The sequence below is a fragment of the Scatophagus argus genome, chromosome 12 (assembly GCF_020382885.2).
Source record: "Scatophagus argus isolate fScaArg1 chromosome 12, fScaArg1.pri, whole genome shotgun sequence".
Classification (NCBI taxonomy): Eukaryota; Metazoa; Chordata; class Actinopteri; family Scatophagidae; genus Scatophagus; species Scatophagus argus.
In genome coordinates this window covers 14,914,655-14,940,938 of record NC_058504.1, presented here as the reverse complement: position 1 = coordinate 14,940,938, position 26,284 = coordinate 14,914,655, and the positions used below count along the sequence as shown (strand labels likewise).

The 26,284-nt window shown below is 39.4% G+C and overlaps 4 protein-coding genes across 5 annotated transcripts; 2 read left to right on the top strand and 2 right to left on the bottom strand.

The window, feature by feature from the left end:
* Nucleotides 1-405: 405 nt before the first annotated feature.
* On the bottom strand, nt 406-2,273 carry si:ch211-153b23.5 (uncharacterized protein LOC321177 homolog). 2 transcript variants are annotated; one of them, XM_046406005.1, is made up of 5 exons: nt 2,130-2,273; nt 1,545-1,664; nt 1,171-1,342; nt 863-1,064; nt 406-771 (listed from the first exon to the last, which is right to left on the bottom strand). In XM_046406005.1, exons 2-5 carry the CDS (start codon nt 1,650-1,652, stop codon nt 579-581), a joined length of 675 nt encoding a protein of 224 aa, XP_046261961.1. In that variant the 5' UTR covers nt 1,653-1,664; nt 2,130-2,273; the 3' UTR covers nt 406-578. The 2 variants fall into 2 exon arrangements, with proteins under 2 accessions (XP_046261961.1, XP_046261962.1); XM_046406006.1 differs by having other exon boundaries at nt 1,545-1,657; nt 2,130-2,267.
* A 30-nt stretch (nt 2,274-2,303) lies between these two features.
* Nucleotides 2,304-7,921, top strand: si:ch211-153b23.4 (uncharacterized protein LOC335392 homolog). The gene is made up of 9 exons (XM_046406004.1): nt 2,304-2,997; nt 3,550-3,663; nt 3,775-5,451; nt 5,545-5,644; nt 5,736-5,884; nt 5,996-6,108; nt 6,196-6,285; nt 6,376-6,498; nt 6,595-7,921. The coding sequence occupies exons 1-9, from the start codon at nt 2,856-2,858 to the stop codon at nt 6,712-6,714; spliced, it is 2,628 nt and encodes an 875-aa protein (XP_046261960.1). The 5' UTR covers nt 2,304-2,855; the 3' UTR covers nt 6,715-7,921.
* Nucleotides 7,922-15,676: 7,755 nt separating this feature from the next.
* si:ch211-153b23.3 lies at nt 15,677-19,976 on the bottom strand. The gene is made up of 10 exons (XM_046406003.1): nt 19,800-19,976; nt 18,157-19,686; nt 17,982-18,074; nt 17,784-17,888; nt 17,550-17,659; nt 17,255-17,446; nt 16,991-17,153; nt 16,714-16,879; nt 16,441-16,535; nt 15,677-16,355 (listed from the first exon to the last, which is right to left on the bottom strand). Exons 1-10 carry the CDS (start codon nt 19,954-19,956, stop codon nt 16,270-16,272), a joined length of 2,697 nt encoding a protein of 898 aa, XP_046261959.1. The 5' UTR covers nt 19,957-19,976; the 3' UTR covers nt 15,677-16,269.
* Nucleotides 19,977-20,910: 934 nt separating this feature from the next.
* Nucleotides 20,911-25,106, top strand: irg1l (immunoresponsive gene 1, like). The gene is made up of 6 exons (XM_046406002.1): nt 20,911-21,218; nt 21,440-21,494; nt 21,663-21,850; nt 22,246-22,338; nt 22,826-23,031; nt 23,634-25,106. Exons 1-6 carry the CDS (start codon nt 21,201-21,203, stop codon nt 24,559-24,561), a joined length of 1,488 nt encoding a protein of 495 aa, XP_046261958.1. The 5' UTR covers nt 20,911-21,200; the 3' UTR covers nt 24,562-25,106.
* Nucleotides 25,107-26,284: the final 1,178 nt, after the last annotated feature.

Genomic DNA, 26,284 nt, shown 5'->3' with positions numbered 1-26,284 from the left:
GAGCTGTTTCATAGTTAGATGTTTAAATCACAGAATAATGTATATTAACAGGCAGAAGTCTTATGGATCTCTGCCTGGACAAGGTAAAAAAACTTGTCCAACACAATATACAACACAATGTAGCAAATATGACTATATGAAAATATATGTCTATATAAAAATATCATCAAGCTGTAATTATTTTTTGGATTTTTTTTGTCAATTTAATTAGTCCCAGCCTAGTCAAGCGAGCATGAACTGATGAAGCCTCTTGGATGAGAGGTGAAATGTCTTCAAAGACAAATAACTAAGTCCAGTTGCATTCGATTGAATTTCCTTGAGATAACCATGACCTGGATGAATGAGAATATTCACAGGCTGTCATTTTAATTGTTTGATCTTATATAAAAAAAAATGGCAAAATTGTAATTTGTAGATTAACTTTTATTGAAAATCTCAAAACACATTAAGGATATAACATCCGATATATACTGAGAGATCAGTGTTATAAGTTGATCAAAAAAAAAAAATCCACACTTATAGAGAAATCACAATTTGTTTAAAAGTAAATGAACACCCAGTGTGTAATTAAAGACATCTTAAGCCAGTTTCAGTGTCTCTTTAACCATGACTCCTATTCCATCAAACACTTTGTGATAGGGAGCATTGCACATAAACGCACAGGTGGTGACCAGCTTATTTTTGACATCAACGTGTGCTTTGTCCACATCCGTGTTGACGTGTTTGCAGCCCAACTCCTTCAATGCACCTGCTGTCTGAGCATACGGCCACCTAAAGTTGAAAGGAGAGGAAAAGTTAGAGCTGTAGATTTTTTTTTTTCCATAGCCATAGAAATCTGATGACGACAAACTGTTTCACACACTTTTCACACTCTTTGTCCTGCCCCACAGTGAGTTCACAGCCTGGCAGGATTTTGGCAGCGAGGATGGGGGAGATGCAGCACATGCCCAGCGGTTTATGGGCTTTGTGGAACTCCTTGATGACCTTTTCAAGTTGTGGTTGGATGCTGCAGTCCTTATTCTTCACTGCCCAGTCACTCAAGTTCTTTGCCACACCAAAGCCCCCTGAAGGAGAACACACAGGATTCGTTCAGCATATCACGAGTGGAGGTGGAGAAAAAAATGTAAAATATTTTACTCTGACGTTTATTTATGGCTGCACCAGCCTAACCTGGAATGATGACAGCATCAAAAGCTGAAACATCCAACTTGGCCAGATCAGTCACGTCACCCCTGGCGATGCGAGCGCTTTCCTGTAAGACGTTTCTTTTCTCCGCCGTGGGTTTCCCCTCACAATGATTTACAACATGCATCTGATCTGCATTCGGAGCAAACATCTGCACCTGAAATGACACAAAACTTTCTATGTCGGATCGGATTCCGTAGCTAAAAATTCTGGAATTATTTTAGAGTTGTTACAAAGGTCAACTCTGGACAGAAACACAGACGTGAAAGCTGTCCCTTAAAGTCCCTCTAAATGGGACTGGACTGACAAGTTTGACATAAAATAACAGATAAACACACTGTAAAGTTCACTTCTCTTACTTTTGCTTCAGCCCGACTCAGATGGACGAGGACAGCAGAGGCCTCGTGGATCTCACTGCCATCATAGACACCACAGCCTGAGAGAATAACTGCAACACGCTTCACCATGGTTCCTAGTTCCTATGCAACACAGACAAAGCACACACGCTGATCCAGACTCTAAAAATATAATTCATCTAGACAATGTGACTTTTCTTCAATTATTGAAATTTAAATCCCTATTTGATTGCCTGATCAGATATGAAAAGCACTGCTGCTGCCAATGTTTACATAATAAAACTAACAGACAGGTGACAGAGAGTGACACAGGACAGGAGTGCCAGGAGGGTTGTTTGCCAACAGGTAACACATTTGACACCAGTAAAGAGGAGTTACAGTGTTGGATGTTGCTGTGCCGGACTTCACAGTATTGCTATATATATATATATATATATATATATATATATATATATATATATGTACACACACATATATTTAAAAGAAACTTAATAAGCATTTCACCAATTCATTTACTTTACATTTAACGTGATCATTATTGACTAAAACAGCTAAAATGTCAGTGAAGACAGTGCAGATGGAGCTCACCTTGTATGCGCAGCTGGCCTGGCTTTCACACTGTGTCAAACGGAGGCGTTCAGGAGGGTCGGAGGTGTGCAGGCTGAACTCTGAGGCTGACTCTTTATAGCCTTACGCACGCCTCTGGCTCCTCCCACAACCCGCTGTCCAAACACTGAGGAGAAATGCTGAATCATTCCTCACAATGAGCTAAAGATAAAAGAGGTCTAATGAAGACAGATTATTCAGCCTATGTAATGCTTTTATTCTACTGAAAACAACTACGGGTACACGTTCAGACCTTTTAGAGTTTATTTAAGATATACTACACTAGACTAAATAAACACGGGATAAATTGAACATGTACCAGTAGCTGTTTTCAATAGAAAGTAGTAATACTTTTAGCAGACCTTAAAGTAAACGTCGGTCTTGCTCTTGTTTGCATTTTGTGAAGCACGGCTGGAGAAACCTACTACCTTATTTCAATTTTACTGGTTGAAAGTTCGTGAAATTCGTGACGGCATACAAGAACAATTACTGTTAACATTTAGGCTAAATTACGATTAAAATATAGAACTTTAACATCATGGTGTAACATCATAGTCAGCCCACATGATATCTCTGTATATATAATGTCAGGTATTATCATAAGAAAGTCTACAATTCGCTCTTTTTTATTTTTTGTATTTGACGCACGGCTTGAGGGATCATTTTACCAGTAGCCTGTTGCTGTGACGGGAGTGAGGAGTTTCCCAGATGCTGATTTTCCTCCGTACCTGCGTTCTGACGTCACACGCAGCAGTATTAAAGCGCAGCCCGCATCCTCAGAAAGCGACTCCTGCCATGGCTCAACTCGGCTCTCTGCATGTGTCCGTCGGCATACTGGGCATCTCCGGCGGTAAGATTTTTATTATTTTTTTATTTTTTATTTTCATGATGTCCCTTTGTACTTTATGACTGATGTTTTATCAGTTTTAGCGTGAATCTCGTATGGGCCAGTGCCGTATATTTAAAAATAAAGTAACAACCTCCTACTCAAAGAATTAAAGCAAGGCGTCTGGACTTGTGAAGATTTGAATTGAAGATTGATTTGAAGATTGACTTGAAGTCAAGTTAATCAAGTCAATCTTCACAAGTCCAGACGCCTTGCTTTAATTCTTTGAGTGAATATGACCTGGATGACTGAGAATCTCCACAGACATGGTAACAACCTCCTGTATTTTGGTGCAAACATTAAAAAAAAATATGATGGTAACAGCAAGTTCTGAAAAAAAATAAATAAATAAAACTTCTCCCTTAGTCGTCTTTTATGGAAACACCTGCTCTTGCTATTGGATTGAACAAAATCACATAATCTTTTTAGTCAAAATGCTACAATCACATGAAGTTTTTCTGTTGGCAAGTTAAGAGCAGGTGGCTTTAAATAATAGCGTTTTCCTCTGACTTGCAGGATCTTTACTGCTTTTGATAAATGACTATGCCAGCTCGCCTGAGAAAAGTTTCATCCACAGTACTGCACTGGGAATTCTGCTCCTCATCATTGCAGCCCTCTTAGCTTATGCAGGTTGGTTTCGATAAACGCATATCACATTTTTTGTTTAATTTGTTAATTTGTAATATTTGTGGGTAAAAAATAATTTTGGTCCATCTCCTCTGTTTACTCTTTGTCTCTCAGGTATCCTTCGCAGTCTGTCCCACGCCCTGCTGTTTTCCTGTCTGTGTTTGACTGTCTCTGCCCTGTGGTGCGGCTCAGGTCTGGTGTATATCCTGGTGGGGCAGGGGGTGTTGGAGTTCACAGAGTTGAAATCCTCTCTGGTCCCAGGACTGGCAGCATTCACGCTAGCCCTGTTCATCATAGGCAGTGTAGCAGTGACAGTAAAGAAACCAGTTCTTTTTCTCATAGCTGTTGGCATTAGCTTAGCATGTGCCCATCAGATTGCGGGTTTGTCAGCTGCAGGTTTTGGTCTGTCTGCCACAGCTGCTAATTACCTTCTTGTCTCTCTGGTGGGTCTTTACTTCGGGTTTGGACGACTGCTATTCATCATCACTGGTGGTAAAGTGGAGCTTCCAGGAACACATCTTAAGAGCAAAACTGAGCTGAAAACAGAGCAGGACCACAAGTGCAGTGCTGCAGTGTCAGTAGGTCTGGTGATGAACTTGCTGTCCGCCTCTGTGCTAGCCTGTCCTCTGTTAGGTGTGGTTCCCAGACTGTTCGTTGGTCATGTTCCCTGGCTGTGGACAGCTGGAGTCTTCCAGGTTGGAATGTGTGTGCTCTTCTACCGAGCCATGGACACACTTGCTGCCACATTTTATGGCTTCTGTGCTGTGCTACGATTTGCAGAGGGCTACAGTGCCTTTCTATCATTCTACTCAATTCAGCCTTACTCGCCTGTTCCCTTCCCTGTTGTCTTCTCTGTACTTTTCTTTGTCCTGGCTCTGTTCAGTTGTCAGAAGAGCTTGCTGGATGGGCTCTACGTGTTATTCTTTGTAGCTTATTGTATTGCCATTGCAGCCCAGCCTCAAGGCTTCTTCCAAGGAGGCACGCAGGGTGTACAGGGAGCTATATTTGTAATCTCTGCCATCATGCTTTTAATTACCACATTCAATATGGTCTACCCTACAATGATTCCCACAGGACAGGAATATTGCAAGACTTTAGTAACCAGGATGCCCGGCCTTACTCTCAGACCCCATGATAAAGAGCTGCATGCACCTTACCTGGGCTACTCCAAGTATGCAGATGCAGAGGTGTTAGGCCACGCCTGCAATGTGCTGGCAGCTTTTGCCATCACAGCCACAGTTAGTGACAGAAATCCTCTGTCTGTGCTGGTTCTGCCTTGGGTGGTGGTGGCTGGAGGGGCACTCCAGCTGATCTGTGGTTCAGTAGCTTTTTCTCGAGGTAAATCCTTTGAGAGCACTGTTTTTGTCCTCTATGGGGTCATGTGGACAGTGTGGGGGCTGACACGATACGGCGGACTGTATGGTGAAGCCAGGAGCTTTGATGTGGCTGTCGGGGTCATTGGCTTCATGCTATTTAATGGTTTAGTGACGGCTGCGGCACTGTTTCTAAATGTCGCTTGGTTTGCCCACGCCCTCACCTTCCAGCTCATTCTTATTAGCTTCCTGCTGGATGCAGTAGGTGCACTGCCTTACGGTTACGACATAGGAGTCACCATCATCTTTGGGCTTATCAGTTTTTATTGTTTCCTGGCGCACATTTTCAACAGCACCTTCCAATCCCCTCAAATCCCCTTAGGAAATCCTTTAATTAAGCTGAGTGGGGTCGGGGGAGGTGCAAATATCTGTCCGCATCTACCAGCCCGCAAGTCGTCGTCCGTCCAGCAGATTGCAGGTGAGAACTTTAAGAAATTAAATGGTGATTTTGAAAAATGCACAGTTGTTTACATACTTGAAGTGAGTGTCATTTCTCCTTTTTCATCTGCAGAAATCATGAAAAATGGTGGCATATGTGGAATGCCTACTGACACTGTCTATGTGCTGGTGGCAGCTTGCAACAGGCCCGACGCAGTTGTCAAAGCTTACAAGTAAGTTTCCATTTTTGTGAGTGTGCTATGATCTGCATCCATTCATTGATGCATTCTCATTATCCTCTAATTGCCTTCTAAATGACTTCAGGGTGAAGAAGCAGGCGCAGGACCGACCCATGTCCCTGTGGATCTCCTCCATCAAGCAGCTGGAGCCAGTGAGACACCTCCTGAGCCCACTCCTCCTGGACTTCATGGAGGCTGCATGGCCCTCCTCCATTAGCATGGTTATACCCAGAGGTAGGTGTGCATTTGTGGATGTTTATTTGTATGTGTAACTGTGTATGTGGGTGCCTAATTTTTCATGGTAGGGGTTGAATTAGCCTCATACTGGTTTCTTGTCTCACATAGGCCCATGGATGGACCCCTTTGGTTTAGGAGATGCTGCCATACACATAGGGACTCCACAAAGCATAGCCATCAGAAACCCAGACTGTTCTGTGGCCACGCATCTCATAAATCTCGTAAGGGCTGTAGAAATTAATCACTGCAAGTCTTAAAATGACTGAAACTAAATGACTTTAGTAAAATAGCAACTGTTTTTCTTGCAGGTGGGACCCATCGCTGTAACCTCCGCCAACCCTACAGGTGAAGCAGACACAACTCACCACAATCAAGTTTATGCCAAGCTGGGCAACAAGGTGAGCTCAATATTTCAGTTTAATTAAATACAAGAAGCCTTGGTGTTTTTATTTTGTGCAGTAAACTACATATATATTTTGCTTGGTAAGGTGGATGGAGTGTTATGTGATGGGGCCTCCCCAGAAAACATTGCTTCTACTGTGGTTGACTGCACTAAGATTGAAACAGGACATATTGGTTTCTTCAGAGTGGGTCTCATTCCTAAATCGAAGGTAATATATCCTTTATTATGTTCGGTCTGGATTAAGATTTTCAGTACAGTGTATTCTTACACTTAAACCTGTTACTGTTGTTTGTCTGCTTTGAAGGTTCTTCAAATCTTCGAGGAGGTTCAGAAGCGGCACAGGCAGGGGCAGACGAATCCTGTTTTTGAGGATGATCTGCACACACAAAGGGGCGGAGGTTCAGGAGACACAGAGGAACTTTAGACTCAAAGCCTTCTACAGTTTCATTTGAACAAAGTCCAGTCCTTAGAAATGGATCATAGTATCACTGTACTGCTTCAAACATGCCATATGCAACATAAACTCAGATGTGCACACGAAAAATGCACAGGTGTACATATATTGGTTGCCACACTCGTTTTTATTTACCACCAAGTGCAGGAATAGCCCCACAAGCTGTTCCTGTCTTCCTGTCTTAGTATTTTGTGTTGGCCAAACAAATGTTTTAAACATGTTTGTGTGTTTATTTTGATGTTTTTTGCAAGAGCGAACTCATTATGGTGCACTCTAATAACTTATAATATATAATACGATAACATTAATTTATGTTTTGTGATGTATGTAATATTTTTATTTTTATTTACATTGTCTTTCCTTTTGTCTGGAACGGGAACTAGTACTTTAAATATAAGAATGTACGGTATGAACTTTTTCATGATAAAATATACATTATTTCCAAAAGAGGCTGCAATTATTTATACAATGTTGTTTTAATATTTCAACAATTAGGTGATTTACACTGTTTTTATCACTTACCCACCTGCACTGTAACTGAACTGTCAGTTCCAATTAACCTGACTGCTTATTTCAAATTTAAACACATTATGTGTTGGCGTTTTGAGGACTTTGTATCATTTATTCAAAAGATACAATAAGAAACATGTAATGAAAACGGATAAAGGAATCACATGTTGTTTATCAAATAATGTCTGGTGATGCCTGATACAAGTGAACAATTTCTCAATCTAAATGCATTTTGGAATAATATCTATTATATGCAAAGCACTTTTCTGCTGAGTAGAATATGCAGTTACTGCAGTGAAATACACCATTTGCATACTTTTATTTATTTAATTACTAATTTTAATTTAATTAATCACATTTATTTTAAAGCCCCAACACACACGCTTTCGTTCATGTTGCCTGATGAGAGCTCTTGTTAAGACTGTGAAGTGGTTGTAGGTTGTGCTGAATGGAAAGGTCTGTGGCTCTCCTGTTAGCTATAGACAGCTGGCACTGTCGCATACATCTAGGTACATCCACATACATCAAGCTGTCTAGTTTCTGAAATTATGTTAAATGTATTTATAAATATATTATCAGAAATATGAAATATGGTCTGCTGTCTGAGACAATAAAATCACATAATTTATTGTGGATAACCACTCAGGATCAGAATATAATTCTTTGCTTGGCCTGTGTAATGTTTGTATCATCAACAATGAAAAAAGCATAAAGAATGTTAAAGCACTTATTCTCTCAGTCAACTGGCAAGGGAACTGTGTCATATTATGCCTCAGTTTCTGAATTGAAACCTGTGAAGATGCTCAATTTACTTTACATTAAAAGGATTACTGTAACACCTGCCCAGTCCTTCTCTTCTTGGACACAAATATAAAATATGTTTCTTATCTTTATACATTAAAACACATGTAACATTGGCCAACACACTATCCTGTAATTACTCTGTCAAAGAAAAGAATCATCAATCAATTCATAACAGTGACAAAGAAGGTTGTAACCCACCTGTAGAGATTTCCTCAATTTAAAGGAGTGCTCCCCATATTAAAACCGCCCACTAATAATCACTCCTTCTGTTTATATTGGCTATTGAGGCATCACTTCTTATTGGCCAGTATGGCACACTGAAAGCACACTTGGATGGATTCTTTTAAGTGCTTAGAAAATTGGGATTGTATCATGTAGTTCTGGGACAGAGGCTCCATAAATTATGTTCTCATTTAGAGCAAAACAGATGGTAAAGCAAAGAGTGCTTTAGGGCATAGTTACCTTATGATTGACAAGTCGTGCCACCTTCTAACCTTAGGTTCTCAGACAATGCAATGCATTTCCTCCTGATGTGACTGAGGATTTCTGATATTAAAGCAAGCATTGTAAGATATAGCTCATATGGGGTGAGCGGTTATTTAAGTAAAAAATAGAAAAACTGATTGACCAAAATCTTCCTACAAGAATGAGTTTTTGATTAAGTACAGAAATGATATGACTGAGGATTTCTGTTATTAAAGCAACTAAACAACACAGTACATATTATGTTGAGAACACAAAAAAGTAATTATTTATTGTGTAAACATTTTGCCCTCTCATTAATTTCAAACACTTTTTGTTGGCTTGATGGGAGAAATATAATAATTGTCAGTTTCCACTGTCACTTCTGGCTCCAAAAAGCCAAAATGTCGGCACATCCACTATTTATTATATAGTCTATAATCTAAATTCACAAAATTATTTTTAAGGTTATTAGTCCTGTCTGCAGTGTTCATAAGATGACATCATTATTACAATTCAGAAATAAAGTCAGAATCATGGTTATGCATAGAGATGGTGTGCCCACGCCCTGGTGTGTCACAGATACAGTATGTCAGCATTGGACACTGATATGTAACTGTAACTGTCAATATTTGTGTGGAAAATGAAAGGCGTGAAATGGTCCCCATATCAACTATACAATGCTCCTAAGGGTGTTCAGTAGCACCTGAATGCATGTTTCCTAGTAATGAGTTACTCATTAAGAGCAGCAGCTTCTGTTTCATAGCAAGCCTGTATTTATTCTTTTAAAAGGGAAAACACCACTGATATGTTTGTCAGCACACGTATAAAGAAATACGTGTGCATCAAAAGGTTTCCGTGTTCTTATTTCAAAGAAGGAACGTTCAAGGTTATCAAATGTACATAGTGTGAAATTACATTCTCATCTTTCAAGATGTCTTAAAGTGATGTATCATAAGTAATCAAATCAATCAAATAATATTTTTGCCTTATTGCACATTGTCTGCAGTGTGAGTATGACTGCAAGAAATCACGTCCACTTGCTGGTTTTAGGAAAGCCGTGAATTTGCTCTGGCATTCATGTTTTATAATGCCATTAATGCATAAAGCCCCAGTGGCATGTTTAAAGTTGAATCATTATAGGACTTGCTTGCTACTCTATTTGGTATGAAGCAGGGAAATCCCAGGCCTCATTTTATTTGCCCTCCGTGCAAATGATTTGCCCAAACACACAGAAAAAATCAAACTGATCTAGAATAATGACTGAAGATATTTCTTTAGTGAACTTTAATTAACTTTTCTGCTAAGTTGATGATATTGTTTTGTTTGCAGAGAAAGAGATTAATTTACAAGATGCTGTATATTATGAATGTATTGTGCAGTAAACAGAGACAGTAAACAGTAAAACCTGCTGTGAAAGGCAGATGCTGTCCAGAGTCCTAAGTAGCTTTCTTGGGGTACACAAATATACCGATATTATATATCGAAATTATTTCAATGATATGTTTGTCAGCGCAGGTGACAATGGAAAAAACTGTTGGTTACCATATCAACCATAAGATGCTCTAAAGTGTTTTCAGTATCACCTGACTAAATGTTTCCTGGTAATGAATTACTGATTAAGAGCAGCAGCCTCTGTTTCATCACACCTTTAAAAAGGTAAAATCCCAGTGATATGTTTGTCAGTGCAGGTATGACACCCTTGAGACACCTGGGTGGTGACACCTTACACCTGAATGGCGTCATACTGGATTTGAAGAAAAGCACAAGGAAAACACAAGGATATTTCCTTATTGGTAGAAACATCCCAATGTCAGGAAATTGATTTCCTTCAACAAAGGGTTTCAGTGTTCCGATTTCAAAGAAGGAAACTTCAAGGATACCAAATGTACATACTGTTGTATTATGCCTTCATCTTTCAGAAAGTCTTAAAGTGATGTATCAGAAACATATTTCTTCCTATTGACTGAAGGTATGAACTGTAGTCTTTTGTTTTACATTGATGACATTGTGTTGTTTGCAGAGAAAGATATTCATTTATAAGACACTGTATATTATGAGTCTATGATGCTGTAAGCAGAGACTATAAATACTGAAAACTGGGTCAAATCCCTTGAAGTGCACTACTTCTTACAAATATCTTAAAGTGTCTTTAATGAAATGTTTTCTGGAAAATTTTGCATTGTAAGATATAGCTCATATGGGGTGGGCAGTTATTTAAGTGCCAGGATATTTAAATAGAAAAACTGATTGACCAAAATCTTCCGACAAGAATGAGTTTTTGATTAAGTATAGAAATGATATGACTGAGGATTTCTGTTATTAAAGCAACTAAATAACACAGTATACATAATGATGAGATCACAAAAGGTAATTATATATTGTGTCAAAGTTTTCATCTCTCTTTAAGTTCAAAATAACATTGTTTACTGACTTGCTTGGAGAAACATGTTGACATGTTGATTTTTTTTTCTTTTTAAAGTGGTATCTAATGACTATTAGTGTCCACTGTCACTTCACTTCTGGCTGCAACAAGCCAGAATTGTAACAGTCCTAATGCCAAACCTGAGGCTTCAAAATGGTAGTCTTCCCACCTAAAGATGACTTCATGGTAGCTTTGTCCACTATTATTATCTCTCATCTAAATTCACATAATTCATTTCAAGGTTATTAGCATAGCCCTGTCTGTAATGTTGATAAACTGACTTTAAGGCGGTGAGTAAGATGTTGATTAGTGGTTGATCAATTCCACTCATATCATTATTACAATTTAAAAAGTAAGTCTCCACTGCTAGACTAATAAAGGACTATCTTTTCTTATCTTATCGTATGTTATGGTTATATATAGAGACGTGTAAAACAGGTGTGTCACAGATAGATGATAATCAACATTAATCTGGGTGTCTTGGGTGTTACCTGAAGAGACACCTACAATTATAAAGACTATTTACTTTTGCTGAAACCTCCTCCATGGAACACAGTTTGATGTGCAAATATTTGTATGCACAGTTAAAGAAGTAAAAGTAAAGTCTTTGCTGACCGTCCGGCCTTAACCTCTCTCCCAAAGTGCATGAAAATTATTTTTGTTTATGATGTTGCTATTTATATGAGATTATCCATCATTGGAAGCCTTGTGAACCTTTGGAAAGGAAAAAAAGTGTTGGTCACCATATCAATCACAAGATGCTCTAAAGTGTTTTCAATAGTACTTGACTATTTCCTGGTAATGAATTACTCATTAAGAGCAGCAGCCTCTGTTTCATCACAAGAAAAGATTTTTCCTTTAAAAAGGTAAAGTCCCAGTGATATGTTTGTCAGTGCAGGTATGACACCATTGAGATACCGGAGTGACGATACCTGACACCTGAACGTCGTTATACTGTATTTTGAAGAACAGCATAAGGAAGATACAAGGATATTTCCTTAACGTTAGAGACATCCCATTGTCAGGAAAGTGTTTTCTTTCAACAAAAGTTTTCCGTGTTCTGATTTCAAAGAAGGAAACTTCAAGGATACTGAATGTACGTACTGTTGTATTACGCCCTCATCTTTCAAAAAGTTTTAAAGTGATTTATCAGAAACATTATATTTCTTCCTTATGCCACATCGTCTGCAGTGTGGCTGAGACTGCAAGAAATCATGTCCACTTGTTTTGTTGATTTGCACAAAGCCCTTGACTGGATTAATGGGGATCTTTTGGAGTATGAGTTCATTTGCATCTTTAATGTTTGTTCTGTTTATCTGAAATGTGCAATAGTTTGGCTGTGGGACCAGCTGCTTCAGTTACCAGAGGAAATACAGACCAAAAAATGAACACACAGCTGTTCTTGGTCAAGAGATGTTTCTGTAAATGTCTTCTCTGTCTGCTTTACATTTTATTCTCAGGAGGAATTTGCAACGTAAAACAAAGCTCTTATGGGGTGGGCACATTTAAATAGACAAATCGATTGATGAAAATCTTTCTGTAAGAATGAGTTTTTTGATTGAGTATAGAAATGATATGACTGAGGATTTCTGTTATTAAAGCAATTAAATAACACATTAATGATGAGATCACAAAAGGTAATTATATATTGTGTCAACATTTTCCTCTCTCTTTAATTTCAAAATAACATTTTTTACTGACTTGCTTGGAGAAACATGTTGAACTTTTCTTTCTTTCATTTTTTGTTTAAGTGACATCTAATAATGTTTTGAGGAAGCCAGAGAAACCACGCAGGCACAGGGAGAACATGCAAACTCCACATAGAAGGGCCCAGACTGGGATTTGAACCTGGAACCCTCTTACTATGAGGCAACAGTGCCTACCACTGCACCACCACGCCACATACTTTTATCATTATTACAATTTAAAAAGTCAGTCTCCACTGCTAGACTAATAAAGGATTATCTTATTTTTTTTATCTTATCTTATCTTATCTTATGGTTATACATAGAGATGTTTAAAACAGGTGTGTCACAAATGCAAATCAACACTAATCTGACTGTCGGGTGTTACCTAATAAAACACCTACAATTATGGAGACTATTTACTTTTGCAGAAACCTCCTCATTGGAACACAGTGTGATGTGTAAATATTTGTATGTAAAGAAGTGAAGAGGTCACCATATGAACCATATGACCCTCTAAAGTGTGTTCAATAGCAAGCAACTAAATCTTTACTGGTAATGAGTAGAACAGCAGCTTCTATTTCATCACCGTCCTATATTTACCCTTTTAACGGGGAAAATCCCAGTGACTTGTGAGAAACCGAATGTACATATTGTTGTATCACGCCCTGATCTTTAAAGAAGATGTATCAGAAACATAATATTTGTACCGTATGTAACATTGTCTGCGGTGTGAGTGAAGACCGCAAGAAATTGATGTATAAATATTTGTGTATATGCTGACCGTGCAACCAGCACTCACATTTTAATACTGCGTTGTGGGCGTTGTGGGGTGTGTTGCACTGTCACCAAAACATCACTGAGCATCTTATTTTCTGCATGACTATACTTAGCCTTATCCTCCCTCAGGAAGTGCATGAAAATTATTTTTGCTTATAATGTTGCTATTTATATGAAATTTTCTATCATTGGAAGCCTTGTGAACCTTTGGAAAGGGAAAAAACTATTGGTCCCCATATCAACCATAAGATGCTCGAATGTGTGTTCAATAGCACCTGACTAATCCTGGTAATGAGTTACTCATTAAGAAAAGAAACTCACAAGAAAAGACTTTTTTTTTTTAAATGTAAAATCCCAGTGATATGTTTTTCAGTGCATGTATGACACCATTGAGATACTGAAGTGGTGATACCTGACGCCTGAATGGCGTCATACTGTATTTGAAGAATAACAAAAGGATGATACAAGGATGTTTACTTATTGTTAGAGACACCCTGACGTCTTTCAACAAAGAACCTTTTTGTTGAAAGACACAGGGATGTTTTCCAACAAAAGGTTTCTGTGTTCTGATTCCAAAAAAGGAAACTTCAAGGATACTGAATGTACATACTGTTGTATTACACCCTCATCTTTCACTAAGTCTTATTAAGTCGTGTTGAACTTCTTTTTTTTTTTTTTTTTAAAGTGACATCTAATAATTGTTTCCACTGTCAGGTCCTTAAACCAAGAGGGTCACAGCCATGATGCCAAACCTGAGGTTGTAAAAGGAGAGTCAGGATTATGGTTATAGAGATGTGGAAAACAAGTTTGTTTTGTCACAGATAGGTAATTATCAAGATCAGTCCGGTGTTACCAGAAGAAACAGCTGCAATAATGAAACCAAAGACTATCTCCTTTTGGTGAAACCACTTTCATTCCTCTTTGAAACATTGTTATTTCCTCCTTCTTTGTCAATAAAGGCCCTTCCAAATGTATTACTGGATTTAGTGGATTTTCTGGGAATGTTTTTTCATTATTTCCTCTCTTAAGAAGTAAACATACTCTCTGAACATCAGACTGCAGTGTGCCCTGTGCACACTGGCCCCAGTGACTAACAACCTGTGGAGCATGAGGAGAAGACATTCATGCCCTGAGTCGCAGACTGTAAACTCTGACAACAGTATTTTTATTTTATGTGTATATTCACTGTCCAATCAGCTGTTACATTTTCATACTGCATTTTGGAGTGTTTCACTGCCAGCAAAACACCACTGAGCATTTTACTAGTTTCATCTCTTGTTTCCTCACACATTCAGCTATTTATGGAAATTCCTTAAGTAAGTAACTTTACCCAACTTTGAAAATACACCACTCCCAATTCAATGGTCAAAAGAGGAGATTTGATCCAGCATACCATTATCGTGAAACACAAATCTGTCACAGGAGACCTAAAAGTTCCTATACAAAAGAATTCCTGTACAATATAGAATTTTCATGTGACTGCACCTTAAAAAGAAAATACAATGACCATAAGCTGTCTCAGGATTGCAGCACCTTATCTGACCCTTGGAAGCCAGCAAATGAGCACAATGAGATCACATATTAACGCAAATTGATTTGTAACTTATGTCAGCTGTCAACATTGTACTTGGCTGTCAGTCAGTCCATGACAGCAGTATTTGATCAAATACTTGCAAAAACTAATGTCATCAGCCACAGCTCTACTTTGTGTTGCTAATTAACAAATGTTACCGTTCCGACATGCAAAATGAAGATGATGGACTTGGTAAATACTATACCTAAAAATTATTGTGCACATGTTAGCATTTAGTTCAAAGCATTGCTGTATAAACAAAAATTGTCCTTTTCATTTAAAATCACAACATTAACAAAGGCACCATGACTTGTGTTTCCTGTACAACATTTCAGTGTCTCATTGGTTTCATTTTAAGATGTTTTTATGACATTGTGCTTAAATAGAACAGAATGGAAAAACCACTGAATCAAGATGTAGAACATAGCGGCAATATTCAGTGTATTTCACTTACTACTGTGCTGTGGCAAGTTTGATATCAACTAATGTGAAGCTAAAATAACAGCATTTTTATTTATCTCAAACCTTTAGACACTTATGAATCTATTTATTTCTAGACTGGAAACAACTTATTTAAAGATTTCTTGCCCAAACAGATAATTTGAGTAGAATTAGATCATTTTCTCCTTGGGTTTTTTTTTTTTTTTTTCCACTTTCAGGACACAAATATTACATCACTCAAATTCATTGTTTATTTTCATAGATTTATTCAGCACAAGATAACTCAAAAATATATACAGTGAGAGGAGAGAAGTTTGATTATTTCACCCTGAAAATTAGTGTGAAAATCCACATCAACATTTGTTTTAAATATATAAACAGATATTTTTGAACCATTAACAATTTATAACAGTCATTTCGTGAAGATATTTTAATATTCAGTTAACTAACATAAATAAGAGTACTGTTTTGTTTTTGGTTATGTTATTGTAACAGTTGCCAAAACATCCACAGTTACACACATATGCAACCAACTTTACTCTAGCTTTTACTGTGTTTTTGCGAACAATAATAGAAGTGTGCACTACTTCAAAATGTGAACATCGGAAGGGACCAAAACAAACAAAACTCCAGCTCTAACAGCGCTAACTTCTTGCCCACAATAAATAAAATAATTACTGAGCAGTGAATTCCAGAATTTTGTTTGTTTTTATATTCAATTTTTCATATTGTTCAAAAACATCCCTGTCATTGTTGAATAAAAATGAAGGAGCCGAAGAAGCTGATCTTGCTGGGAGCCGGGTATGACGAGACTCTCTGAAGGAGAGAAATGAGGTGCAAGAAAATCACACCATGGTGCTTTTCACTCTGTCAAAGATCTGTCGGACTTTTACTGCAGGGACACAGCCTTCCCTCACAATAGTGATGGTCCCTGCCAAAAGAGTTTTTCAATTAGAAAGAGCCTTTTAAAACACACAAAAGAGAGAGAATGTAGTGGGAATAGTTTTGAATTTTACCTTCATCAATTTTCAGGCAGTTGACCACAGTGGAAGCAACAACTTGATTTGATACCCCATCACAGAGAACTCCTTGGATCTTGTGTCCCAGTCGACTGTGTCAATAAAGACAGGGTGTGTGAGTGAATGTGTGTGTAGTTGATCCCCATAAGCAATATACTTACATTGTCTATATACTGACAAATGAAACTCACAAGCAACTTGGCACTGTGCAATTCGTACAATGTATAAATCTCTCCAAATTGAATCATGAAGCTTGAAGAGATGACTTACTTGATGACCATGCTGTGGTGGGTGCTGTCTGCTTCTCCACTGGGATTTGCTGAGGTGATGGCGAGGGGTCCAGTGATGTCACATAGGTGGCTGGTCACCGTATGGTCAGGCACACGGATCATGATGCTATCCTTGGTACCAACACGATCATAAGCTGGTCCCACACCTACATGAAATAAATATAAAGGTGTGGTGAATACAGATTATTGGTATTTCTTTAAAATAAGCTGAAACAGAATCTAGTAACGTTACATTTAAGCTGCTCTGTACAATTTACCAAGTTTAAGCAGCCAGTCTCCTTTGCTCACAATGCAGCTGATTCCTCCTGGATACACATTCCTCATAAACTCCCAAAGCAAAGGACTGAAAGGAGGCTTTGCTGCTACCAGCTGCTCAACATTAGAGATGCAAATGCAGATGGGCTTCTCTGCTGGTCTGTCCTGGATAATGTCAAAGATAACATGTCATCAAAGACAATGTGATGAAATTAGATTTAATCATCAATTTCATATTACATTTCTGGTTTATTTTTCATTCTTACTTTAATATTGTAAATTTTCTCTATTGCTTGAGGATTCTTGCACGATGCAGCCAGGGCATAAACAGTGTCTGTGGGAATACCACACACTCCTCCTTCCCCCAGAAGGCCAGCAATCTTCAGGAGACTACTGGTGAGTCGTGAATTAACTGCAGGACATGGTAACTCTACAGCAGAGTCCCGCTTCACTTGCACCTGAGCCACAGAGGGAGGAAAATTTTCACGAAATGAAGAGGATGGATTATGATGGACCATTATAGAATTGGCAGATCAATGCAAATGGAGTCTAACCAGTTACCTTTATTAAGGGAGGGCCCATTGGAAGGAGTGTTTGTGAAAAGATGCAGTTCACCAGTGATGCCAGAACTCCATATATGCAAATTATTGAAAGTAATGCAAGCATGGCCACTGGAGAGAAAATTTGTCACAATGTTTCAATAACTAATTGGATTCATTTACAGATATGATTTTAATATAAGTTTATTTCTAGATTTGAAAAAAAAAGTTCATAATGAGGCTTGTCTGCACTTACTTTCCAGTTTATATGGCAGTCGCTGCAGAGTGGAAAGCAGGAAACAGACCAGAACAACCTCCATGACCACTGTTAGACACAGCATAACCAGGTTCCGATAGGCAGCTGACATAAACAGTGGAGGAATGAAAACAAGCTTAAACACAAACAAATTCATTAATGAATTCATCTATAAAACAATAATCCTGTCAACCTTACCAATCAACATAAGGAAAGCATTCATGACCAGGAAAGCAATGGCTCCTGCTGTAAAACCATACGCTGCCTCTGTGGAAAGCTCAAGCAGTTTACCTAGAAAAGAAACACACTGGATCCACATTTTGCGTAATTCAGTATGAACAGTGTCTATTTAAACATGTTTGTACTGACATACCTGCAAATCTAAACCAGGTCCAGGTTGCCCAAACCACCACATAAATGGAGGAGAGGACTGACCCAAAACGGGCACCTCCTGTGACTTGCAGCCGACTGACGTAGGCCTGGATGATGGTTCCAGAGATAAAGACCCAAGGGACCGTCAGATGAAGGAAGGCAAGATTTAAACTGGATAAACTTGTATGAAGAGCTGAGAGAGCTGCAACCCCATTTGAAAGGTAGAACAGGGCGTCTGAAGCCTGTTCAGTTTGGAGGAGCTTCTCCTGGTCTCCCTCCCGGGCCCTGCTGCAGCTCAAAGCGTTCTTCAACCGGTCTGTGGAAATGGGCTGTGGACCTACAGGGATTAGGGACTTCTCTGCTATGGTGTTGATAAGACGTGAGAAGGTACCATACAGGGAGACTGCCGTGAACAAGGCGCACGCTATACCAAAAAAGATGTAGTATCCCTGGAGAGGGATCTGGGGGACTGTTGAAACTGTGAGCAGGACAAACAGCATGTTGTGGATCAATTCTAAGACATCTGTGTTCAGGCTTCCTATGCAGAGCACCAATCCTGCTGCCACAAAGAACCAGTCTCCCACCATTGCTTCCCTCCCTGAGGCTATGTTACTGTGCTCCACAACCAGAGCAGATAACACAAACTCATCCCAAGCCTTGATCAGCCAATATGTGGCATGAAGACCAAACTTAGTGGTGTGGTAGCAATCTTGACGCATATAGGCATAGTAGCTGGACAAGAGTTGGGCGGCTATGACGATTGAGACCCATGTAGCTCCTAACGCAAAGGACTTCATGTACCCAAAGCTGTAGAATGCAAAGATAAAGGGGGCAATAGTGTCACAGAAGAAACCCAAGGCCATGGGCTCTGCATATTTTGTGTTTTTCTTCTTCTCTTGGCCAATGCTCTGAGCGCTTGCTGAGTTGGCGGTCCCTAGCAGGAGAACATTAAAGAGAGGGGTACCGAAGCCTTTGAGGACTAGACGTTGAGTCAGACCTTTGACAAGCAGTGTAGCTGAACCATAAATAGCAAAAATCAGGATAACTAACTCCAGAATCCCAGAGATCACAAGAGCCCAGGAACTCGCTATCAGAGCCACTGCTTCAAAAATTAATGTGGCTGTGATGGCTCCAAAGACAAAAGGCATGATATAATTGACTGTGGCAGAGCAGAAGGCAAGGAGAAAGGACAGGAGGACATAGGGAACCAGACCAGCGATTGCCGACTCTTTTATGGACAGGTATAAATACCAAACTGGGATCGCTGTGGTGGCATTTGAAGATATGTTGCTCGTCATGCTGGTGGACAAGTATGAGCTGTTCATTACTGATACTGATGTATTATGATATTGCATAAGTGCTGTTGTAGGAGTTTCGGCTAATGCACCAAAGAAGATACGGGTGGCACCATAACTGCCCCACAGAGCAGCATAGCCAACAAAGGCAGTGCCACTCAGATGATCATATTTTCTAAAGGAGAGCAAGCCAGCCACCAGCTGGCATATACCACCAATCAGGATCAGATGAACACCTATTTGAAAAACAAAACAAAAAAAACAAAAAAAAAACATGAAATTGAAATGACTATAAATGAGCATATTGCATTTTATTATATGATTTTAAAAGATTTTCTTAAGGTCATACCTTGAAGTATGTTAGCCACTCCCACTGGTGCATCGCCAGTGTGTGCAGTATTGAAGTTCTGTAGAAGTACAAGGAATGCACTGATCCCGTTGGATAATATTCCTAACACTCCTGGTTCACCATAAAAACTGGCTGGAAACCCATCTAATGTTGTCATGGTGTCTTTGTTGTTGGCAGATGACTGAAGCAATAAAATAAATGACACAGACAATTCATGAACATATATATATACACACCCCTCTAAGTTACACAGAAGAGGTGATTGTTGTCTGCGGTTGGAAAGCACAACTGGACTTCTTAAAAACCTCAGAGAAGCTAACCACACAGAACAAAGTGCCTTAATGTCTTCTATTTGCAGAGCATTGTACAAAACAAGTTAAAAAGGGCTAAAAGCAAATTAGATTACTTTTAAGTGACATAAATATAACATAAAGCATATGCGACAAAATATTAAGCCCTATAAACTCAGTTAGGTCAAGTTCTACTCGCGTACTTTTTTCTTTCTTATCTCCCTAAACATTATCAGGGAAGCCTGAGAATCTTTGACCTTGCCCAGTGATAAGTGAGCTGATCAACAGTAGCAAGAGTTACAGCAGAGTAGCTGTATTCAGCCTTCCTCCTCTATGACTACACAGCAGCAGGTGTCAGCTGAAGTCAACACTTTATCCACAGACTGATATTATCTCAAAAGACAGGAATCTTTTATATTTTTATTTCGCTTTTTTGCTTTTTTGTAATTTAATATATGTTCATGCTTCATTGACACATGATATATTTCAGAGTTGTATTCCCAGTTAAGACCATAAATAACTTGAAATAGTAATTATTTGCTCTGCCACAGCGAATCTTTCAGCTGACTATATTTAGAAAAAGTTAAAAGCATGTCATTACCATCTGTTCATTATGTAGCATTTTAAACGCTATATTTAATGAAGTCTTCGTGCAGGTTATTAATGAAGCAAAAGAAAAACAAGTCTTACCTGGTGAAGACGCACAGACGGATGAACTGTTGATAAACTGTGATGTTCTGAAGCAGGGATGAATGTTTGTCATAAATAGGTTGGGAGTAGGAGGAGTCCATGAAAATTCCCCCACACTATCCTGCAACCTGAGAGGTTGCAGCAACCACTCCTTCCTCCTCTGCTCCTGAGGAAAGTGATGCTGGTTATGACAATAATGATGATGATGGCCACTGTGGAAACTCCTCCACCTAACCTGATACCATTTAGTCACATGTATGGCTGTGCTTCCCTGTTCCTCCCAGGTCAGTATCAGCAGCCATTGTGAGTCCTGGACTATATAAGGCAGATACTCCTGCAATCCAAAAAGCATCAGCATCTCTTGCAACCTGTTGACTGCGAGCCTACTGCTTCAAAGAGAAAAACAAGACAAACTACAGCTATGATCTCCACATTACAGGTAAAGATTTATAGATATATGTTTTTTCATCAGTTAGATTAGCAGGTATTCACATACTTCAGAATGCGATAAAGGCTTGATCAGATTTGATAAGTCTGACAAAGAAAAGGCAGAAAATCACTCACAGTCTTTAAAAGATTTGAGATATTAAACAGCTGTATTTATAACAATATTTATTTTACAAGTGTCAGTAAATATATTTTGTATTCTTTGTCCTGCAGAAAACCATTAGACCAGTATGGACTGCCAGAGGACTGCACAAGTCTGCAGTGGAAGGTAAACTTAACTTTTGGCACACTCAACTTTATTTGGTTCTCTTGTTAAATACAAAAAGACATATTTCTCTCAGGTTTAACTGTTAGAAACAGGATTTTTACTTGTAGACAAATTAACTAAACATTTTTACTCTCCTTTATACTCAATTCTTGCTCTATTCCTCTGCAGTCTCAAAGCGCCTAGCCCCCGAGGACACAGTTACAGCCAGTTATGGGAGGTTCATCAGTGAAGTAAAGCCTCAGCATTTGTCCTCCTTGGTGCTCCACCGCAGCAAAAGAATGATGCTGGACAGCATTGGAGTCGGTCTGATTGGCAGCACAACAGACGTGTTTGAATTGGCCCTGCAGCACTGCCAGGTGAGGAACAGGCTAAAGGAAAACAAAAACTAACTTCTCTAAGGTTTCTTATTTGAGGCAATAAAATGAAAGCAATTATGTGACCTTATACAAACAGTATTCATAAGTCAGTGCAACAGCTGTGTGTGGAAAGATGAGTGAAAAAAAAAACACAGGTTATTATAGTTTGGGAACAGGCAGGAGTTTTATGTCTGATGACCTTTTTCAAATTTCTATGTTTGACATATGACTCACAAAGAAACATATTCAGCTTCCAACTGACAAGTGATATGCCAGTTTGTTAAAGGAAAGTTCACTTTTTATATGTTATGACACAATCTGTGACTGCAAAATGTATGACAGTCTCCCTTTGAAAAACACCCAGTGTTTACCTGTCTCCGTCTTTTCCCCTTCAGAACATGTATGCTCCTGATGACATCAGCTCTGTGTATGGACGCAAGAGCACAAGGCTCTCCCCGACACTGGCTGCCTTTGTCAACGGAGTGGCGGTGAGTTTAAATAGGTGGAACAGATGGCCCAGTACACTGGACAGTTTCAGACATACTAAACCCAATACCATAGCTACAGCTTTTTTTATACTCTGACTATGTTACCGTCTGAGCAGCCACAGAAGGGGTTGATGAAAATACTGAATTGAACCCACATTACCCCTCTACAAAAATTTCCAACATTGTGTCATGTCTACAAATATTTTTTGGCTTCCACTCCTGAAAAAGACATCAGGATGTCAAGCTCATTTCCACAGCCTGCTTTTACCTCCAGTGGTTGAGGGATGTTATGGCAACTGAAGACATATTCGAATTCACCCAGAGGGCAGACGGGTGTGGAGAGCTAAATTACAGTTAATTTTAAAAAAGAAAAGTTTACAGCTAGCTATTGGGTCATTGCAACAAGGGCAACAACACACAGGGAGTGTGTACTATTATTCGCAATCACTTTATTGTTAAAATGTGCTTTTCTTCCTGTTCACTGCAGACTCACTCTATGGACTTTGATGATACATGGCACCCTGCCACTCATCCCTCAGGAGCAGTGCTTCCAGCTGTGTTAGCACTCAGTGACATGATGCCTGCTAGCAGCAAACCTAGTGGCCTGGACCTCCTGCTGGCATTCAACGTGGGCATTGAAATCCAGGGCCGATTGATGAGGTTCTCTAATGAGGCATGCAACATCCCAAAGAGGTGAAGTCAAAATTGGATGTTAACATTTACAGGCTGTTTGCAACATTGCAGATTTTGCGATTTATTGGGTCTACCTGAGTGATCACTTAAAACATATAAAACCTGCTCCTTGTCGAAGACATTTTATTTGTATGTTATGTGGAAAACAAGTATCCACATAAGTCTAAAGAAATCCATATTTGACTCTGCTGATCTCTGCACTGTGGTTTACAGGAAGGCTGTAAGGTTAATGTGTAGTCTCTTAGTTGTGTCAATGAGCTGTGAAAGACGTGTTATTATGTTAATCTCAGGGACAGCAGAGGCTTTGTGGTAGTGTTAGCACAATTAACTATGTGGAGGCAAATATCACACAGGACTCCTTTTGGCAAATGTTTACACTAAGTCACACCCATCACATTATTTGCTTGTTTATCAAATACTGAAATGACTAAAAACCTTTTCCCTTTAACACTCCTGAAATAAGCTGTCTCTGCATGCGGAGAGTCAAGTAAAGACACACAGGAGCTCTGTGTTAGCCATAATGATGAAGTCACAAGAATGAATCACTCCAAAACACCTGACCTGTCCCTCTCTCTCTTTCCTTCTGTCTTCTTTGTCATCAGGTTTCACCCTCCCAGTGTGGTGGGCACCATGGGAAGTGCAGCTGCCTGTGCTCGTCTCTTGTCTTTGGATCACTCTCAGTGTGGTCATGCTTTGGCTATAGCTGCTTCTCTATCTGGTGCCCCAATGGCTAATGCTGCCACTCAGTCTAAACCCCTCCACATTGGCAATGCCTCACGTTTGGGGCTGGAGGCTGCTCTGCTGGCTTCCAGAGGCCTAGAAGCCAGTCCTCTGGTCCTAGATGCTGTCGATGGGGTGGCTGGCTTCAGCGCTTTTTATGAAGACTATGTGCCGCAGCCTTTAGAGTCACCCAGTGATGGTGGACATATGTTCTTGCTAGAGGAGCAGGACATAGGCTTCAAGCGATTCCCAGCCCATCTGGGGATGCACTGGGTGGCAGATGCCGCAGCTTCGGTCCATAAGCTTCTGGTAGGGCTTGGCCCTGGCTCTGTCTCCCCAGCTCAAGTCCAAGGCATCCTGCTCAGAGTCCCCAAATCAAAGTACATCAACAGGCCTTTCCCTGACTCTGAGCATGAGGCACGCCACTCCTTCCAGTTCAATGCTTGCACCGCTCTCCTGGATGGCGAGGTGACTGTGCAGTCCTTCACACCCTCTGCCATGATGCGGCCCGAATTGCTTGCTCTCTTAAGCCGTGTTCATGTCGAGCATCCCCAGGACAACCTGGCTAATTTCAACTGCATGTATGGCGAAGTCCAGGTAACACTGGTTAGTGGCGACATTCTGAAAGGACGCTGTGACACTTTCTACGGTCACTGGCGCAACCCGCTGACCAACGAGAGCCTGAGAAAGAAATTCAGGACCAACGCAGGGACGGTGCTTCCTTCAGAGAAGGTTGAGAGGCTGATTGATGTGGTGGAGGACCTGGATAGGCTCGTGGACTGTAGGACCCTTCTCTCACAGCTGCAGTGAACACTCACTGAAACACACCATAACAGCAAATGAGAGAAAGAGAAAAAGCAAAACAAAATTACACATTTGTCCAAACAATTTGCACTCAGTACAGTTATTATATGAAAAACAGCTGTAGGCCACTCCACTGTTAACGACAGTTATGTTTCTGTATGCCTCCCCCTTTCACCAGTACTGACAGAGTCGTGCTAAAACATACTGATCTGATGCACATTGTGCTAAATTATTTCCTTGTATCTATGTATTTTTTTTTAGTTTACTAAGAAATCAATATGAGTTATAAAATGCTATTGTTATATTGTAAAGGGAAGATGAAGGAAAATTTATGTATTAAATACATAATATAAATATTAATATTATACATTTGCATGTATGTAGTGCAAAGTACTGTACTGTGGGGTTTTTTTTGTGCCAAATAATATATTTTAAAATGTAAACTCAAACAATGTCAATGCTTGATTCTTAAAAACATGTAATGCAATATTACAACATTGCTGCAATGGAACAATGTTTCCTCTTTGACACTAATAATTTCATTACACAAATGTAGCATTTTTTGTTTGTGGGTTTTTGTTTTAATAAAACTAGTGAAATCACTGTCTGGGTAATTAAATTGACATTTTCTTCTTCCACCCATCATTATCACCTCTTCTGCTTCACCACATTTATTTAAAAATGAAAGCAACACAAAGTGCAAGAGAGAATACAACATGCTACATTCCCTTAGAAGAGAAGATTCTGGAGTAACTTAATGACTAATGAGTTCACAAAGTACAGTCCATGAGACCATCATTAAGATAATCACTGCCAGTAAATCATTTAAAACTAAGTCAATATCTACATTCCTGTTTTCGTGATAAATGACAACCTTGTTTGTGTTCTTCAACTGAAACAAGAAGGAACCTCGCAGAGTAAATTTTCTAGAGACTGCAAATAAAAATTAGCTTTAAATTTGGAGCAGTGTTGGGAAGTCGAGGGGTGGGGAGATGGTTTTCTCAGTCCAGTGTGTGTTCTTTCAGCCAATGTGTACCAGAAAGTCTGCCCAGGAGGAAACGGATGACCGTCAAGTGCCCTGTTTTTATGCACCGAGGCAACTCAGTTCAGCCTCACTGCACTGAATTCACAAAGAAGTATTTTGCAAAGTGTTAATACAGGTTATTAAGTAATAAAGTTTGTTGTTAAAGTGATTTGTGGGTCTTTCCAAAAATAGAAGGCCAAACAAGACTCAGAAGAACCTGCAGTTTGAGAATCTGGGAAAGCAATTTAAATAACTGATACTAGTAATTTACTAACTCTGCTTTGATCTTTCAGATAGGGCCACACAACGTTTGATGTTTTGCATTATTTCATACACTTTTCTCTGTAATTTAACCTAATCTATTCATAGTTCTTCGGGAATGTTTGAGATCTACTGATTTCAACTAAAACAAATGAATGATCCACAATTCCCAGAGCTGCCGTAAAGTCATTTAGACCAGACTAATCTGGTCACACTGGTCACTTTTAACTTCACTGGCAAGAGAACGAAATGTAAAAATAGATTTCCACAAGTGTACATGTTAGGTCGCAACTGCATGTCCTAAGTGTTCTGTATTACCAGAGCAGAGCATTTTAGAACAAATGTGGAAGGTTCTTCTTCAGGTAAGAAACAAAGGCAAAATCTGTCACAAGTACAAAGAGGATAATGCTGTCCTTGAAGAATGCAAGTTTTACTAACGAGGGA

What these genes read in the sequence shown, in the direction of transcription:
- si:ch211-153b23.5 (XM_046406005.1), bottom strand. Translation starts at nt 1,652, where the DNA reads ATGGTGAAGCGTGTTGCAGTTATTCTCTCAGGCTGTGGTGTCTATGAT. An exon ending in TGATGCTGTCATCATTCCAG is followed by an intron (nt 1,065 to 1,170) that starts GTTAGGCTGGTG and finishes GTTCTCCTTCAG; the next exon opens with GGGGCTTTGGTGTGGCAAAG. An exon ending in CAGGACAAAGAGTGTGAAAA is followed by an intron (nt 772 to 862) that starts GTGTGTGAAACA and finishes TTTCAACTTTAG; the next exon opens with GTGGCCGTATGCTCAGACAG.
- si:ch211-153b23.4 (XM_046406004.1), top strand. Translation starts at nt 2,856, where the DNA reads ATGCTGATTTTCCTCCGTACCTGCGTTCTGACGTCACACGCAGCAGTA. An exon ending in GTCCGTCCAGCAGATTGCAG is followed by an intron (nt 5,452 to 5,544) that starts GTGAGAACTTTA and finishes TTTCATCTGCAG; the next exon opens with AAATCATGAAAAATGGTGGC. An exon ending in TAGCATGGTTATACCCAGAG is followed by an intron (nt 5,885 to 5,995) that starts GTAGGTGTGCAT and finishes TGTCTCACATAG; the next exon opens with GCCCATGGATGGACCCCTTT.
- si:ch211-153b23.3 (XM_046406003.1), bottom strand. Translation starts at nt 19,956, where the DNA reads ATGACAACATTAGATGGGTTTCCAGCCAGTTTTTATGGTGAACCAGGA. An exon ending in TGGGCCCTCCCTTAATAAAG is followed by an intron (nt 17,447 to 17,549) that starts GTAACTGGTTAG and finishes TCTGTGGCTCAG; the next exon opens with GTGCAAGTGAAGCGGGACTC. An exon ending in AGACTGGCTGCTTAAACTTG is followed by an intron (nt 16,880 to 16,990) that starts GTAAATTGTACA and finishes TATTTCATGTAG; the next exon opens with GTGTGGGACCAGCTTATGAT.
- irg1l (XM_046406002.1), top strand. An exon ending in TGGCCCTGCAGCACTGCCAG is followed by an intron (nt 21,851 to 22,245) that starts GTGAGGAACAGG and finishes TTTCCCCTTCAG; the next exon opens with AACATGTATGCTCCTGATGA. An exon ending in CCTTTGTCAACGGAGTGGCG is followed by an intron (nt 22,339 to 22,825) that starts GTGAGTTTAAAT and finishes TGTTCACTGCAG; the next exon opens with ACTCACTCTATGGACTTTGA.